At 45.5% G+C, this 16332-nt stretch overlaps 2 protein-coding genes and 1 long non-coding RNA gene across 3 annotated transcripts in view; 1 reads left to right on the top strand and 2 right to left on the bottom strand.

Annotated features, from left to right (window-relative positions):
- mav (TGF-beta domain-containing family member maverick) overlaps nt 1-9262 on the bottom strand; it is an 11874-nt gene extending 2612 nt beyond the window's left edge. The window contains exons 1-2 of the mRNA XM_033336723.2: nt 7911-9262; nt 2597-2717 (exon numbers count right to left, since the gene is read on the bottom strand). Coding sequence (XP_033192614.1) covers nt 2597-2717; nt 7911-8843 — 1054 coding nt within the window. The 5' untranslated portion in view covers nt 8844-9262. The remainder of the gene's footprint in view (nt 1-2596; nt 2718-7910) is intronic.
- On the top strand, nt 763-16332 carry LOC117158133 (uncharacterized). Its single transcript, XR_013058639.1, has 3 exons — nt 763-2443; nt 3664-3790; nt 15852-16332. It is a non-coding gene; the product is annotated as an uncharacterized LOC117158133 (long non-coding RNA).
- Nucleotides 12944-16226, bottom strand: Miox (Myo-inositol oxygenase). The gene is made up of 6 exons (XM_033336732.2): nt 16088-16226; nt 15422-15605; nt 14817-15025; nt 14544-14680; nt 14240-14470; nt 12944-13967 (listed from the first exon to the last, which is right to left on the bottom strand). The coding sequence occupies exons 1-6, from the start codon at nt 16103-16105 to the stop codon at nt 13859-13861; spliced, it is 888 nt and encodes a 295-aa protein (XP_033192623.1). The 5' UTR covers nt 16106-16226; the 3' UTR covers nt 12944-13858.

Raw genomic sequence — 16332 nt, 5'->3', positions numbered from 1 at the left:
GAACCGCCTATGACCTATGAGAATGGACACGTTCACTCGTATCCGGCTAGAGATCACGAGAACGGCAACTCTCGTCCGTTCCATTTTCATCGGTTAATTAGTGGAATTATTAAATTCCGGGGTAATTCGTTGGTACACGTACGCACGAGTCCTTGTTCGCTTTTTCTTCGCTTCGCGGGCGTATCGAATCTTCGATCTCTTTCCGCGTAATGTGGCCCGTACACGATCAATATCGTTCACGATATATTACATTTTCTTTTGCAATTTTATAGAAGTCCGATAGTAACAACTTGTCTTTTGTTTTGAACTTAACTTTCAGAAAAACCGCGTTACTTATGGGATGATTCAATATTATTATCAATATTTAATTCTTATCAATATATAATAAGCTCTAAGTTGTGTTATATCGCATTTACACATTTAAATTTTCGTGGATAAGTGCTAAACAATATTGAGAATATTATGGATTGTACGCAATCACCTTCATATTGAAGCACGCAACGATCTCGTAGAAGAAAATTGATACCTATAGTTACGATGCAACTTATTCGTTAGATTATTTCGATATATTCGATCTATATTCGATCTCTCCAATTGGAAAATAGATGTTGGGTTTGGTAAGAGAAAACACGGTGGCATTCTTGTAACACAACACCGACGGATTAGCGTCGCGTCACTTAGATCGGCTCGTTCGGTAGCAGTCGTAAAACATCGTGTAATACGAAGCTCGCGTTACGGATCCTAGGAAATAAATCTGTCAGGAATAATCGTAAAAATACGACAAAACAGATTGAGAAAGTTATCTGGGTATGCGTCGTATGTCGGCAACGATATACAACGCGCAACGGTTCGACTCGAACGTTATCTCGACTCGATGTCTCGAAACAGTCCGTATTATGTATATGTATAACAAACGATTCGAGATATATTCGGTAATGTTTCTATTTTTCTTGGAATGTTTGAAAAAGATTTTTGAGTCGATTTATTGCTAAAGAAATGATCTGGCCACGATTATCGTAGTAAATATATATCAATAACAGAAATCAATCATGAAAATTCTAACTGTGAAGTAACTCGAAACGAAGTGAAATTCAGGAATTGGTGATATTTCGATATTTTAGTTAAGTATTTCAGTGTAAGTAATCGAGCAAGCCTGTGTGTTTCCGTCACTGAATGGAAATTCAACGGTTTCTCTGAATATTTGACTCGCACCAATTATAGCTTACCTTGCACCACACTGCTATCTAAAATATTTTAGTCTGTGGGTATATCTTTTATAAATAGTATTTTACGATATTTTTGGCTTAGTTTTCGTAGAATCGGTACGGCTCCATTCGTCTAGATACTAGAGTCTGGGTTCGTGACGAAAAACAGTAAGGGTCGGTTTGGTATAAATTACCGGCGATCTGCAATCGATTGTCGAGAGTCACGCGCGAGAGTCGTCGACAAATTGATCTTTCTCGACGATTCGTTCTTATTGCATTCGGAAACTCGTTACTCGGCATTCCGTGGCGATCGGAATTTCTCTTTCATAATAACGCAGATGCTTCTGGCGAGGCCTCTCAAGCGGAATAACGCGAAAACGGAAAAGGAGAAAATAGACCGAAGATACGAGTTGATGGAATCTGATCGAATCGAGATAAACCGAAGTGGAATTACGTTAAGCGAAACGAAGCGTTTTATTTGTAAACTCATTCGCTTTATATCTTGTCATTCCATAAGTAACGTCAGTCATGCTTTGCACTTTGAATTTCTACGATAAACTGAAACGGTAAATACGTAGTTACTGAAATTTATAATTAATTATTAGGAAGATCGCAAATAACATCAATATAAAAAAGATCAATACCAATGAATCAGAAAATAGGTTTGTTTTACTATGAGAATGATTAGTAGCATAGAAAACATTGGATAAACTATTTAAAATGATGTAATTGGAAATTGTTGCGTTATTCGCTCTATCCTCTAAACTTAGTACCGACAGATGTTCGTTTATTTTGATCACTACAGGATCTAAACAACAATGTAGTTGTAAAATAAACAAGCTATAAGAAATTTAACAAAATAGCGAATCTTAAAGAGGTAACAGAATAAAAAGGACGAAGAAAGTGAAATAGTTAAATATTTAGGGAAAAGCAGATGATACGTTATTTATTCGCAATTACGATGAAATTTACGTTCTTTTAATTTATTTTAAACAAACGTGAAACGACATGTAAAAAAAACAGAAGATGCGTAAATAAGAAAAATTATCATGATATTAACAATCAAAATAAGAAATTGACTTGTCTTTCTCAGTTTATAGGTTAATGCGAAAGATCGATAATCGCGGTTGGTTCGATACGCATCGATTCCAGATACGCCTGGTAAAATCTCGTCGACGTTGCCGAACTGGCGGAAACTAGGATGCTCGATGTTTACACAAGTAGTAATTATAGCGTGGGTATGTATATTTTTTCAGAAAGATCGTAAGATATTTCGCGTTTCCAAAGATCGCCGGTTCTGTTCAACCGATACTAAATTATCAGTGATTCGAGAACGAAGAAGAATGTCCCAATACACTATCGATCAATCGTCATCAATTATCGTTGGTTACCTGTAGCGGGAAACACATGTAGCAACTTCTTGCTTTCAAAAGTTCGCTCGTCGAATGGCGACTGCATTCTCATCAGGTACTCTCTGTGTGCTCTTTCGTATTCGGCTTGACTGACGTTTGCCTGAAAAAAAAGGAAATATGTAAGGATGGCTTATTGACCAGCTAACGAACGCACAGTGGTAGGTATGATGGTTTTATTTATTTCACAGACAGGATAAAATTTTATTAGCATACAAGAAATTAGCGTAAAATGCATAAGAAGATGAGCAAGCGTAGCGAAAGTCAGGTTATGTGGAATGGAAATTCTACAAAAATGAAGCTATGAAAATAGAACGTAGAACTTGATACAATATCGTTTTATTGGAAAATAAGGATATGGGGAGAAATGATTATGAGGATCTCAACGGTCTTACTAACACGCAAGAGTTACATAATTAGTTTAAGGAGTTGTGGACAGCGTACTTCCATTAATCAATTTGGTAAGGGAAATAAAGTCGTTGAATATCGGAGGGATTGCGTGAAAAACGCGATAGAATCTCTGTTGGACACGTAAAGCAAAATTCCGGTGACCTATGGAAAAATTCACCGAATCGTACGCTTTTACGTTTCACTGAAATCGATCTTCAAGCGGGATAATTAGTTTGCGGGCGAGGCACTGATATAGTGTCTGCCATCTTCCCAACGTCGCGGCTCAACAACCTTTCTTCGCTTTGCCTCTCTCTTTCCTCGCCACTCGTCATTCGCCTTCTTTCCCCGTTGCTCGCCGGTCCCCCTTTGTACTTTTTTTCCTATTCTTCAAATCCCTTTGTCGTTCTCGAGCATCGTTGCAATTTTCGAGATCCACTCGAAACACGTCCCTCGCCACTTTACCCTCGCCGTCACTCGTGTTGGTATATAATTTCCATGGTGAGAAAGTCCAGACACGCTAGACGTTTCCGGTAAAATTAGCCAGTTCGCGCGGCTCTAGCTAGCCGCGGTACGCGAGATAACGCACGAGCCGACCAACATAACGCAACGCAACGATTAATAAGTGAAAAGACGTTTAATAAATGAAATGAATTTCACAGATCGTGAGGTTGAAAGGAAGGAGGACACGAGTACTGAAGGATCGTGTCGTTAAGGATGACTCAGCGAGCTATCAGAGCCGTGAGCCGTGTGAAACGGAGACACACGGACGCCTCCGCAATACGTCGAGTAAGTATGGACTCGTTTAACTGGCTGTTTTCTTTAAAGTCGGCTAGTTAGTGGATTCGAGCGAGTTCCGGTTTGTCGAGACGGTGGTCCGTCGCGTCATTCGTGCGTCAAGTATTCGCCAAGGTTTCGAAGTTGCATACTTCGAGGGAAAGATAACCCTCGTCAACCGGAATGTACGACACAAGATCGTTAGTCCGTCAGAAGGACTCGTGTGGCGAATCGTAAATCGATTGAGACACGCGTTTTCGCTCGTTGCGGATTGAAACCGAGACGTCGTTTGCCGACCCCAAGCGAGTTGACTCGTGTGCAACCGCTTGACTGGTTCGAAAGGTCGGTCAGTGTCGGTCATCGATGTCGCGTTCGTTGGTCTTTCGTCTTGGTTTGTAGTTGGACTCGACTGGCGCACGCTTGCTCAATGGCTATCACGAAACTCGAAGATGTTTCTACTTGCAAAGAGGTAGGAGAATGTAAGGAAAAGAGGAGAGGAGAGGAGAGGGAATGGGGTAAAGAGAGGATGTGCGAGGAGGGGTAAGAAGATGTAGACATGGTATGACTGCGCGAACTTCGAACACGAACGAAATTGTAGAAAGATCCCGATACATAGTACGTACGTATGGTATGTACATGTTGTTCCAACGAGCGTTGACCGTGCGCCGGAATTCAAAAGGAACAGAATCTAAACGCAACCACGTCGCGTATCACTTTCATCGATAGTCTTGTATTATTTTCTTGGAAAAATACACCGTGGCTAAGGAAATAAGATAGGCCTGTGCAAGCTGTATGAGAAACGGTATGGACCAGATTCGTTGTAAGATATTGCACGAATTATGAATCTTAAGGTTCTTTGAACGACGTAGACAGTGGATCGAACTTATCTTCTGTACGCCGTGGGCCTAAATTCGTAGTACAAATAGAGTTAGGACGACTGAAAATCGGAACTCGTTTCCGAGAAAATGAAGTATCCGACGCAACTTCGTCATTCTTGGTTTTAGCGATTCACTTTGAAAATAGAATCGTCGACGTAACTTCAACATTGGCGAATGGGTGTAATCGCGTGGTCGGTGCGACGACCGAACGACTGCACGATCCGTTCGCGAGATATAACGTATTTGGGGAAAGAAATCTGGAAACAAGTGTATGTAAACGCGCAACGAGGGCATAGGTGACGTTGTAGCGAATGCGGACGACCTTGAAGAAACGTTCGCGCAACCACGTACGCTCGTTTGCCTCCCACGCCTACGTCTCGAAGAAAGATCTTTCGCAAGCAACGCACATCGCGTCTAGGTGTATCGACGGACGAGTCAGGCCGCATTCTTCGCGTAACCCTCGCCCCTCTGCCTCGAGGCTCGAGGGCTCGACGAAACACGCGGCGGGAATGCGCGTCATCGTGTTTCAGATTCGAACGTTTCTCATCGAACTCGATTTCGTTCGATGTCGGGCGCGCGTTTGTAACACGTTCGATCGCGAGCCAATGCCATCACGCTCTTCTCCCATAGCTTTCTCTCCAGTATCAACCATAACGACCATGAATCTCGCTGTATCATTCTTTCCTCGAGGTCGAGATGGTCTAACGCGGTGAAAGTCGCGGAAAGTTAAGCAGACAGATATCTATTTGCGATTTTCATCTTCCGAGATCGTTAAGTTCGCTCGATTTCATTGTTCATCGAGCAGAATGATCGTTGCGAATCGCGAATCATCCGATTCGATTGGATAAATTTAGACGATCGCCACTTTTCTGCTTCGTAACTCGTTACTTTCGTTTGCAAACGGAATTAACGTTTCCTTCGTATACCGAATTACCTGTCGTCGGTGTACAAAAAGTATAAAGTGTACATAGAAATCGCACGAGTATAAAATAGAAATTCGCGTTACTAGAGCCGAAGGAAAAGTCTAATACAATGTTATAGTATATTTGCAACATTACAGAAGCGATCAACGGACAGCGCAATATGCAATCTGCGACGTCGTTTGCTTACAATCGTGTTGAAACTATCTCTGATCACTACGACGAAGTGCTTGCAAATCGATTGCGACGAATGCGAAAGAAAGTTAATTGGACATATTGTATGTTCTCGACGTCGCCGGTTCTTGTCTCGTCGTCCCGTCGTCCCATCGTCGTCCCATCGTCTCTTCTCGTCTCGGATCGACTCTTTCGTCTCGTTAAAAACCAACGAAGCTGGATATAAATGTGAACGATGGACGGGTGGGTACGCGTTAAGTGCGGCGGATCATCGAACGAGGTAAAAGAAGAATGTATGTCTGCGCGCGCACGCAACCAGAAGACCTGAAAACTAGAAAACCAGAAAGATAACTGGTTCTATCTTCCCTTTGGCATTAGAGCTACATACCTACATGTATGTATATATGTAGGTGCTTGCGTTCGAGACACGCGTACTCTCTCTCACACTTGTCGAGGATGTCCTCGAGTTTCGAGGACGGCCAAGAATCGACGTTCGTTATCGCGTGCGCGCATAACGGCGAACCTACCGGCTATAAAGGCTGCGACAACAGGTGTTCTTTTGCGATGTCGCTCCCGCCACCTCTTCTCCCGCTCTTGTCCTTTTCAAGATCCGGAACGAGACCTCTTTCGATCATCGTCATCGACTAAATCGCCGTTCCTACCTTCCTTCCACTTTCCTACCGAAATCGCCAGTCCAAGTTCCTCCGATTTCACCGATCGTCTCGGATCGCTTGGGAATTTCCGAACGATCGATGCCAACGTTCACGTAACGCTCCGAATTTAGATGGAAACGCGTACGTCTAAAATCGCTCTGCATCTCGTGCTAACCCTCCATCGATCTCGATCCGTCGCCAACTAAATCATCCCGCGGCCATCGAGTTTTTATACCCGAACTTATACTTATTTTTATTGGTCGAATTGCTTCATTCGAATTCGCGTATAACTCGATTGATCCAAATGAGACGTCGCTTGCTTTTGCGACAGGAATTAGTTGATTCGATGCGATGTAACCTGTCTCGATTCTGTATCGATAGTCCAACGACCCCGGCAGGTCCGGCAGTTTCATCATAGGCAACGTGCTGCATCTTCATTAGTAGCAGAAAGCCAGGGACCAGATGAAAAAAAGCGAAGAGGAACGAGGGGAGAAGAAGAGTTGAATAGAGTAGAAAAGAAGAGAGCATGGCAGCGGCGGCGTTGTCGTCGTACGCACGTGGACAGCCGGTTCTGCATACCAGCAGGAATGCGCACGTGCTCGTGCATACGTAGCGAAAGTGGGGCAACGCAGACCACCCACGTTCCTCGTCTTCGACTCGCCGTTGTTTACGTACTACTTGCCGCTTGCACCATGTCGTTCCCGCGATTTCTACGGTATACACATAATACCCTTTCGCCGTCGAGTTGCTCCTTTCGATTCGATTCCCTTCCGTTCCCTTTCTTTCCTTTCTCTTGCATTCCCTTCTCTCGCCATCTGTTCCCCTTCTCTGTACCCTCTCTATCTTTTTAGTCCTTTCTTCCTTTTCGTTCATTGTTCGTTACCCTCTGCGAAACTCGACTGCCGCCATTACCGCCACCGCCACCATCGCTACTCTCTGCCTTCTCTACGTCCAGCGTTCTTCTATTTCCACCTAGAGTTCCGGCTTCCCTTCACTTTTTCTTTTCACTTTCCAACTGCTTTTCCCATTTTTCTCGTGCTATTTATTATTATTATTATTATTGTTATTACTCATTCCATAGACGGGAATAAATTTCCATTAGCGTATAAAAGATTGGTATAAAATATATAAAAGGAAACGCGAGCTCTTCTTGCTTGTCTCGCCTGTTAAATAAATAGAATCTCATAATAATAACAACAACAATAATAATAGTAACAATTTTCTTCGCTCAAGCAACTTTCTCGTTGACATTACGTATTGCTGTCTGAATTTTTTACAGACCAACAATCCATTGCCTAATCGGCAAAACTCCAGATGGATCACGCAACTAACGTGTTCCAACGGACGTGTGACGTTGTCACGTGAAACATCGACATGAATATGCATATCTGTGGCCGTTTCCGTATCCGCATCGATATCGAGTGGAACAGAACGAGAGACGAGAGAAGCAAAAGCGAACTGAGAAAGGGAGGAAAAAGGGAAGAGAGAGAAGCAAAAGACTACTCACCTTGGAAGGGTCGGGTATCCTCTTGAGGCCAAGACCTCGCGCGATGCTCCTTCTGATAATATCCAGCTCAGTCTCGTCGAGAACGGTGCTCGTCGTCGGTCGATCCTCTTCTCGGAAAGCGTCCTCGTAGACGTCCTCGAGACCGGTCGAGCGGTCGAGGTCGTGTCGAGGACCGGTTCGAGAGAGCGGACTCTCCCGCGGCAGCATCGGCACGGCCGACGCGGCCGGCACGCAAAGCGCCGCCGCCGCTACTGCCACCACAACCGCCACGATCGTCGTCGCTATTCCAAACAGACGAGAAGATTCGTTGCTTCCGTTCAGCCACCGACGTCGACGACATCGTTCGCACCTCCTTCCCTCGACGATCGTTCGCCGATTTAACGATTCTTTACGCGCCACTTGTCGCCATTCGTTGGAAATTCTCGGACGATATTCCCGAACGATGTCTCTTCTCTTCTCCTTTGTATTCTGCTCGACGATGTCGTCGAACCACCATCCGGATTTCCGACCTAGAGAAGACTCGAACGACGAATCTCCGAGGCGAACCACCGCGTCATCTCTTCCGGCACCGTCGTCGCCGCCGGTTGCCGTCTCGACCAAGTATCGAGAGTCTGGATCGTCGATCAGCGCCTGGTGTCTGGTCCGACAAATTCCAACCAGGGCTATCGTTCGGCGATCCTTCTTCCTCTTTCGAGCACCGTTCTCCAAGCAACTGGACGCAGTGCCGGTAAACGCGTTTCGGCCGGTCACCTCGATCGGTGCTTCCGATTCAACTTGCGGGACGATCACGCCACAGACTGCGACCCCGCCGATAGGGACCGCGACGAGAGCGCGGCCGGAACTGGCGCCGCTTCGCTCGAGCAACCACACCGATGCCTCTTGCCGCTCGTTGTCACGGGTCACGAGTCGACCAGCCGTTGCCAGCTTTCCCATAGCCGGCTCCTGATCCACGAGTTTAAGCACGATCCACCGGGGTACCTCCTCCCTGGGAAGCACCTCGTCGCTATCGTGCACCGATTCTATATCTAATTTCCTACGCTTCTCTTCTTTCGCCTTCTTTCCTCTCCTTCTTTCCTTCGATCTTTCTCGTCTCTACTGTTATTATCTTCTTTGCGTCGCTTTTCTTACCTTTAACTTTTACTCTTTTGTCAACCATTAAACGCGTCGACCAACATGTCAGCCGAGACTCGCGCGAATCTCAACGAATCGGAGAAGACGGCGTTTGGCGATCGACTTGGAAACGAGTACGCAAAGGTCTGCGAGATTTCCAAATCCTACGACAGTGTCCGACCGCTATTCGAACCGTATTCGATTCTTTCACTTTCTTCCACTGTTGCTCTGCCACGCGACGATTCATCCGCTCCTCTTAACGCGTAATGCCAAACAATGCCGACCACGATGGATCGTCCGCTCGTTTGGTTTCTTCTTCCTACGCGACGGTAACGGTGACTGCGACAACGACCACGACGACGACGACGATGACAACGACGACGACGACGTTGACGTGGACGGAATAGAACCGAACGCGGAGAAGGATCGAAGAAAGCGAGAGGAAGGTAAAGGAGACAGTGCCGAGGCGGTCATCTTAAAACACAGGCCGGTCGAACATTTACGATTGTCGACTGATTTTCAATGATTCTAGGCGCCCTTTGCTCCCTGTCTCCCTCTTCTTCGTTGACTCGTCGGAGATATTTAATATCGAATGACACGAGGAACTTCTTATTGGACACGGCCAGGTTGAGACGGAACGGGACGAGAAAATACGACCCGCTCCGTTCGGACGTCGCGCGTCGACTGCCGAATACCGTACTCGGCAACACGCACTCGCGTATATATCCCGTTTACTACTCCCCGCCGGCGCGCCGGCCGGCTGATCGCGCTTCCAATCTCTTGGCGTCCAGTTCGACGTCGTAACCACCGCTGCTGCTGCTGCTGCTATCCTTGCTGTCGTCGTAGCCCCCGTTGACCACATTGTCTCGTGTTCGTCGTCTATCGTTTCCAAGCAACGATCTTTCCTCCATGGAATCTGACAAAATGAGGCACGCGGTGGTTCACCAAAGTTTCCCGATTCTTATCGTTGAAATCTTTCATGTATATATGTTGCGTATGGGTCACGTGAAACGTTTTAAAGTATCGTTTGCGCTGTAAAGAGACGCGACCGTAACGATCACGTCGATCATATTCGAAACTAATCCGAACAAGCATAGGTATACAAATCGGAAAATATTCGTTGCGAATCTTTGTTTCATGAAAAATTGGTATACTGCGTGAGTAAAGGGTAGAACAGCTTAAAAGTAACAGAGATACGGAGGTACTTTATTTCCAGACATCGTCGATCGTATCTTACATGGAGTCTCGTTTCGATGTTACGCGCCAATATATCAACGCTGTGCGGTATTACGTAGTCGCCAGAATGGAGATTCTGAAAATTGCGTGAAATTAGGACAAACAGGATTATACGAAGCGTACAGGAATTCCTGTCGAGTGGCGGTTCTTATCGGTAACCATCAAAGTTTTACGCGATAAATGCGTCCGTGTGACGGAAGCAAAGGCGGCGCCTAGTCCGTGCTTCTTTATCACCGGAAGGACCGTTAAATAGGACAACGTCAACGAGGAAATCGAGAGACGGTCAGCCAAGAGATTGGAATAATCGCTCGCGAGGTCAAAAGTCGCCTTGAAACGACGAGTGCCTGTTCGTTTTTGTGACGCGAGATATTCGGTCGCGAAACGGTTGATATCCTTTTTTCAAGCCATCCAATCAACGAAATACGTATCTCGATGCAGGGAACGGTTTGCAGACGGAACTGCGATTCGCAACATTGACGCAACTGCTAACCGGTTACGCACGCGACCTCAAAAGTACGGCAGACTACCCTTCGGAGAGTTAAACGCTGCTCGATTTCGGGGAATCGATTGATCGGTGAAATGAATTCGCGCTAGAGTTGCGCGTTCGTGTCCCCCGGGCTCGCACGTTTTTTCGTGGAATGAAAAGTTCGCGTGACCGCGACGCAACGACTGCGTCGCATTTTCGTGGCAGTCGACGCGTCATCCGAGGGATCTCGTTGCTCGTCGGAACAACGTTTCAGCCCTTCGTCCATCCAAATCGACGATCCAACGCGAGAGAAAGTTTCCGCGGCCGAATGAAAAAGAAACAGAGAAACAGATAAAATTACTCGCGAATGTACGCACACTTATCCAAACTCCTATTGGACCATCCTCGACTTTATCAACGCTATCGTTGATAGTCGGATGTCGCTACGGCGCTAATGAAATTTTCAAATATTTCATACAAAACGCACGATATACGATAAGTTGAGATACTTTCACGAGACACTGCATAAAGAAAGGGAGAGGAAGAGAAAGGACGACACGTAACTACATATATAGTTTGTACGAGAATGGTATTTAGTTTGTCCTGTTTAACGCGACATACCGCACCGCGTCGCACGATGCCGCGCCTCGCTCCGTCACGTCGCTTCGTGTTTCGCTTCGTTCTACCTCGCATGGCGCGGTACGCTTGCTTAGTCTTACCCCGCCTTGCCTCGTTGCGCCTCGCTAAATGCTCCTACCTCTTCGGTTTACCTCGCGTCACATCGCGTCGCGTTGTTTGTTCTTGGAAACGGCGACCGGCGGACTTGCAAGGTAGAGCATGATTCACGAATACCGGGGACGGCCAGTCCTTCCTGCACGCCCCTCGTGCACGTCCGCCTAGAAAGTCGTGGTCGTTGCCGGTCGTTGCGGCTGTTCCCGCTAATACCCCGTAATATCCCGTAATACGTCGATGACTAAGCCAATTTCGCGAGCAGAGTTCCTTCGACAACGGGCAACCTACGCGCACCATCGCCGTAACGCGCGTCGTTGCGAGTTACGAAGGATTCGCGCTATTTTCGAGGAATCTCTGCCGATGGAAAATCCTCAACTATATAACGCCGATTCTCGGCACCGTTACGCGCTATTCGTTACGAATCGCCTGGAATATCGTTCATTCTTCGTCACTGACAAATCCTTCCAGATGGTATCGTACTTGATCACTGTCGTGATTATCGTCGGTGTTCACGTCATCGGTATCGGTATTGACATCAGAATCGACAATGGCATTGGCATTGGCACCGATACCAACACGAACGTTACCGCCTCCGCTCGGATATCCTCAGCCGACACGAGAGCGCCGATGAATCGCGCGTTAAAAATAAAGAAGCCCCATACTGGTGTTTCCCGTTCGCGTCCAACGAACTTGAGAGACGACGCGGCTCGAGACACCAACCGTTCCCAAGACCAAACGAGCGAATGTCCCGCGAATAACCTTCGAAACCGTACTTCCGGATTTTTCTCAACCAAATTCTTTGCCGCTATGTCATCGTAGCGTGTAAAAGACGTAGGAATCCGTTTTAACGATCTCTCTCGTTTTAACCGGCTCTTTCTCTCTCTCTCTCTCTCTCTTTCTCCCTCCCTTTCTCTCCCTCTTCTCCTGGTCCAGTCTTTCACCGAATCTTCGAATCGAATCGTTTGAATCTGACGTTCAGTAACGGGAAACACGTGAACGTTTGAAAAGCGCAGCAAGTTAGCGAAGGCTAATCGCACCACGTGGGAACGAGAGAACGCGACGGGCGGGTTAAGCGAATACCATCGTTTGATGGTGCACGATGGGTCTTCTCGAAAGTCGATGCGTTTTCGATTACCACGCATACCCGTGGTTTCTAGAGCTTCCCATACTATCTTTCGCGCACCAAGGATACGGTGCATCGCAGCACGGGGTGCACCAAGGAATTCTCCCTCGACTCGAAATCTTTGCTTTGCAAAGTATCGTCATTCGCTCTGGAATTTCTTCATCCCGTTTCTCGAACGTTCTACTTAGAAATCGATAACGTAATGTTTAAAACTTCAATGGGAATTGTGTGTTTAAGATTATGCGAAAGTTTAGGACGATAAGAGTATTAGGCGCTGACGTAAACGGACCATAGTGCATCGAGCATAGAGGGTTGATTCGTCATCGCTAATAGTAGTATCTGCCAAGATCGTAAAACAAAGAGAGATTTTGCGATTGCATAACGAGAATTCTTTATTCGACGAATATTAAACAAAGACTAGTCGCAAAGAACGCATAAATTATTATATTATATCGACCACCGAGTCTCGCGCTGACGACTCTTCGTTCCTTTGGAATACGAAATGGTAAAGAGCGGTACTCGATCGAGCGAATCGAAGCAAAGAAATGGCTAAACATATAAGCGGCGAGAGCTAAGGGTAAAACGAGGGCGCGTGCTAGAAATCGAGCAAGAGGAAACAAAAACGAAAGGAAGAAAAGAAAAGCGTAGTAAACGCAAGAATTTTATGACTGTTCCGGTCGATACGACAATTTCCAGCTTGTCCCAACTTTTCCCTCTTTTTCCCTGTCTTAGTCAGTTCTTTTCTCGGAACTCACGATCGCTGGATTTTCTATTCGATCAACATTAGTCCTACTTTCGCGCCGATCCCTGATCCTATCGATTATACCGCGAACTTTCTTCGAAATTCGAAGCTTGAAAGTCACGGAGTCGTATAATCGATGAAAAGGAACGAAACGCGAACACGTCGCTCATCGTTATTCCCCGTTATTCATTCGCTCCTGCACGCTACAATTTTCTCCGTTCTTCCACCGCTTTGCTTAACCGATCCCGTTCTCTTCGACTCGACTCGGCATCGACTACTTCTCTTTCATCGCGCTTTCTTCCAATCGAGTTTCGTCGGGAACGGACAAAAGAGAAGCGGATTGCGTATCAAGCTAGCGACTAAGGGATAAGTACAGTATCGTCCGATCCATTGTACTATCGTTATCGCAGATAGGAAAGCTCGTCGACAGCACGATGCCCGATGGTTGGAAGCAGGTAAACGATAGCCGGTAATCGGTCGCGGACTAATCGTTTGTCCATGCGTAACACGCACGGCGCAAAAATCTAAGATTTCCATTTTCACCATTCTAATACACCTGGGATGTACTTGTCGATCAATTTCTCGTAATAGGGCCACAATTTCTCGATGTCCGGGACTTCGCCGCTCTTCGTGTACAGATCGTATTTACTGAAACGCAATAGTCAAACGGTTAGTCAGAGCGTATCATTCATCTTTCTTCTTTTTATATATATTTTGGAAGACGATAAAATCGACGGTTGCCTGATACGTATTTATCAAAGACACTAAATTATTCGAGAAACTGATATTAACATTCCGCGTATATTATATTCTACCATTTTTTCCTTCTTATTTCTTTTGTTTTTTGTTTCCTTTTTTCATTAGTTTCAGTCTTTTTGAAGAAAGAAGACAAAACGCGGTGATTGAATATGGATACTCGCTTAAAGTCGTTGATCCACTTCAGCATCTCCATATCTTCGTTGGTGCAAAAGTGCATGTAGTCGCCACCCGCGTGCCATGGATAAAACGAATGATAACGAATCATAGCCAAAGCCTGCTTCGGTAGTTTGGTATTGTTGTGCACCAGGACGCGATACAAGTATTCGTCGTGACCCCAGGACATCAGTAACTTGTCGATGCCGCACTTTGGTTTGTACATGCCGTATTTCGTGCTGAAGCGAAACGTGAAAAATGTTTTACCACGATCCTTCTCCGAGGAGTGAACCAGTTCTCTTCGATACTTACTTGTATCGAGCGTCTCTACCGTCCGGATTATCTTCGAAGCTAGTTGCCCTGTAGACGATAGAATCGGCCCAAGCGCATCCCACGGGAAACGTGTCACCCACGACTGCCCATTGCGGTTCCCCGTAAAACGCCATTATCTAAATCAGAGGAATTTAGCATTTACTTAAGAGAGAAGTATTTTATTTAAAGAATACGGTCTCAAGTACGAAATAACTAATTCCTTGCCATTTTTTAGCATGGTTTCTAATCTACAGAAGCTCCAAGATACGTTACCTTGCCCAAGTCGTGAATCAATCCGGTCAAATGGTACCAATCCATGTCAGGATGTTCCTTTCTGATAGATTCTGCAGTTTGGAAAGCGTGAACGATATTTGGCAAACTGGTGTCCGGATCGCTCTCGTCCACCAAGTCGTTCAACTTGATCAACGATTCCTTTATAGTCATCTTGGCCTTGTCGAATCGCAGCCATTCTTTCATGCGAGCTGAAATGTAAGAGTCGTAAGATTACGAATACGATTCACCGGATGATTATTCCCTTCTTTTCGTTCCCGTTGTTCGAAATTACTCGTTCGTTATCTATTGATCGGGAAACACGCGACACGAAAGCAAAACTTAGGCGCACTTACGATACGATTATAAATATTAGGATATCCGTTAATGTACAAGTATCTTTTGCTTAGTAATTGAATTAGCTACTACATTTATTTTATTATAAATCCATTATTTCATTCGTATCGCGTGTACTTTATAGTCTAAAACGCTGAACAAAATAAGATAAAGTAAAACTGCATAGAATTTTCCATTGTACGTAACGAATAGGTGTCCTGATACTTACGTCAGTGCACGTACATGCATGTACATTACTATGTATTACTCACACTTTACAAACTCGACGGTTTGATTAGCGTGCATCTTTTCGTAGGTTTGTCGAACCCGCTCCTTCACCGGGTCGGTCGGATCCTCGGAGAAATCCCTGAACTCGCCCTCCAGTTTTCCCGCGTAAACATTCTCTGGTCGATACTTGTCCGAAGGATCCAGGATGGTTTGCCTTTGCGGCTGTGCCTGTCGTCACATATCAATCACACTTAATATTTTTTGCTTTTTCCTCGCTTCCCTCTATTTGTCCTGTGATTTCGAAAACAGTAAACACCGAGGTCGTTGCCTACGTTCCGATCGATGTCGGAGGACTCCTTTGAAAGGAGGATTCGTAATTCAAATTTAGAGCAAAGGAGAAGCACGTTTGCCTCCAAATTTCGTGAAAGTCGATCGTGATTCGTGTTCATCGACGTCGTCTTTTTTTTTTCGTAGGGTTTATCTTCCGTTGCACACCGTACACCGTACATCGACAACCGAAAAATTTTGTACCGCAACGAACGACACGGAAGTGAAAAAGGAGACGTCCCGGAGAAAGAGAAATGGAAAATTGCGTTCGATTACCGTGGCGACGATTAAAGATCAAGACGATCGATCATCGAGGCAAATTCGATCGAAGAAGCTAACGATCATCGTTACTACTCGATTCATCGTCTCCTGTTAATACTTACGAGCGTTTTAGCCGACATCTGTCTATGCGGCTATGTTCCAACTGGTATTGAGTATGCAACACCGACTAACTAGTCCCATGCGACCGAGTTAACTTATAAATCTGAGGCAATTCAACCCTTGACCTCTGCTTCATCAAAGTATGGTCACGTGCGTAATGCCCGATACGCGTTATCTCGATCCCATACATTCGTATATGTTTTTAAACAGACGAACCCACAAAATAAAAAGCATTTCGTGGAATTTA

Source organism: Bombus vancouverensis, chromosome 6 (assembly GCF_051014615.1).
Source record: "Bombus vancouverensis nearcticus chromosome 6, iyBomVanc1_principal, whole genome shotgun sequence".
In the NCBI taxonomy this organism is placed as follows: Eukaryota; Metazoa; Arthropoda; class Insecta; order Hymenoptera; family Apidae; genus Bombus; species Bombus vancouverensis.
Note: the sequence above shows the minus strand (reverse complement) of the source record. Positions and strands in the feature narration are given on the sequence as shown.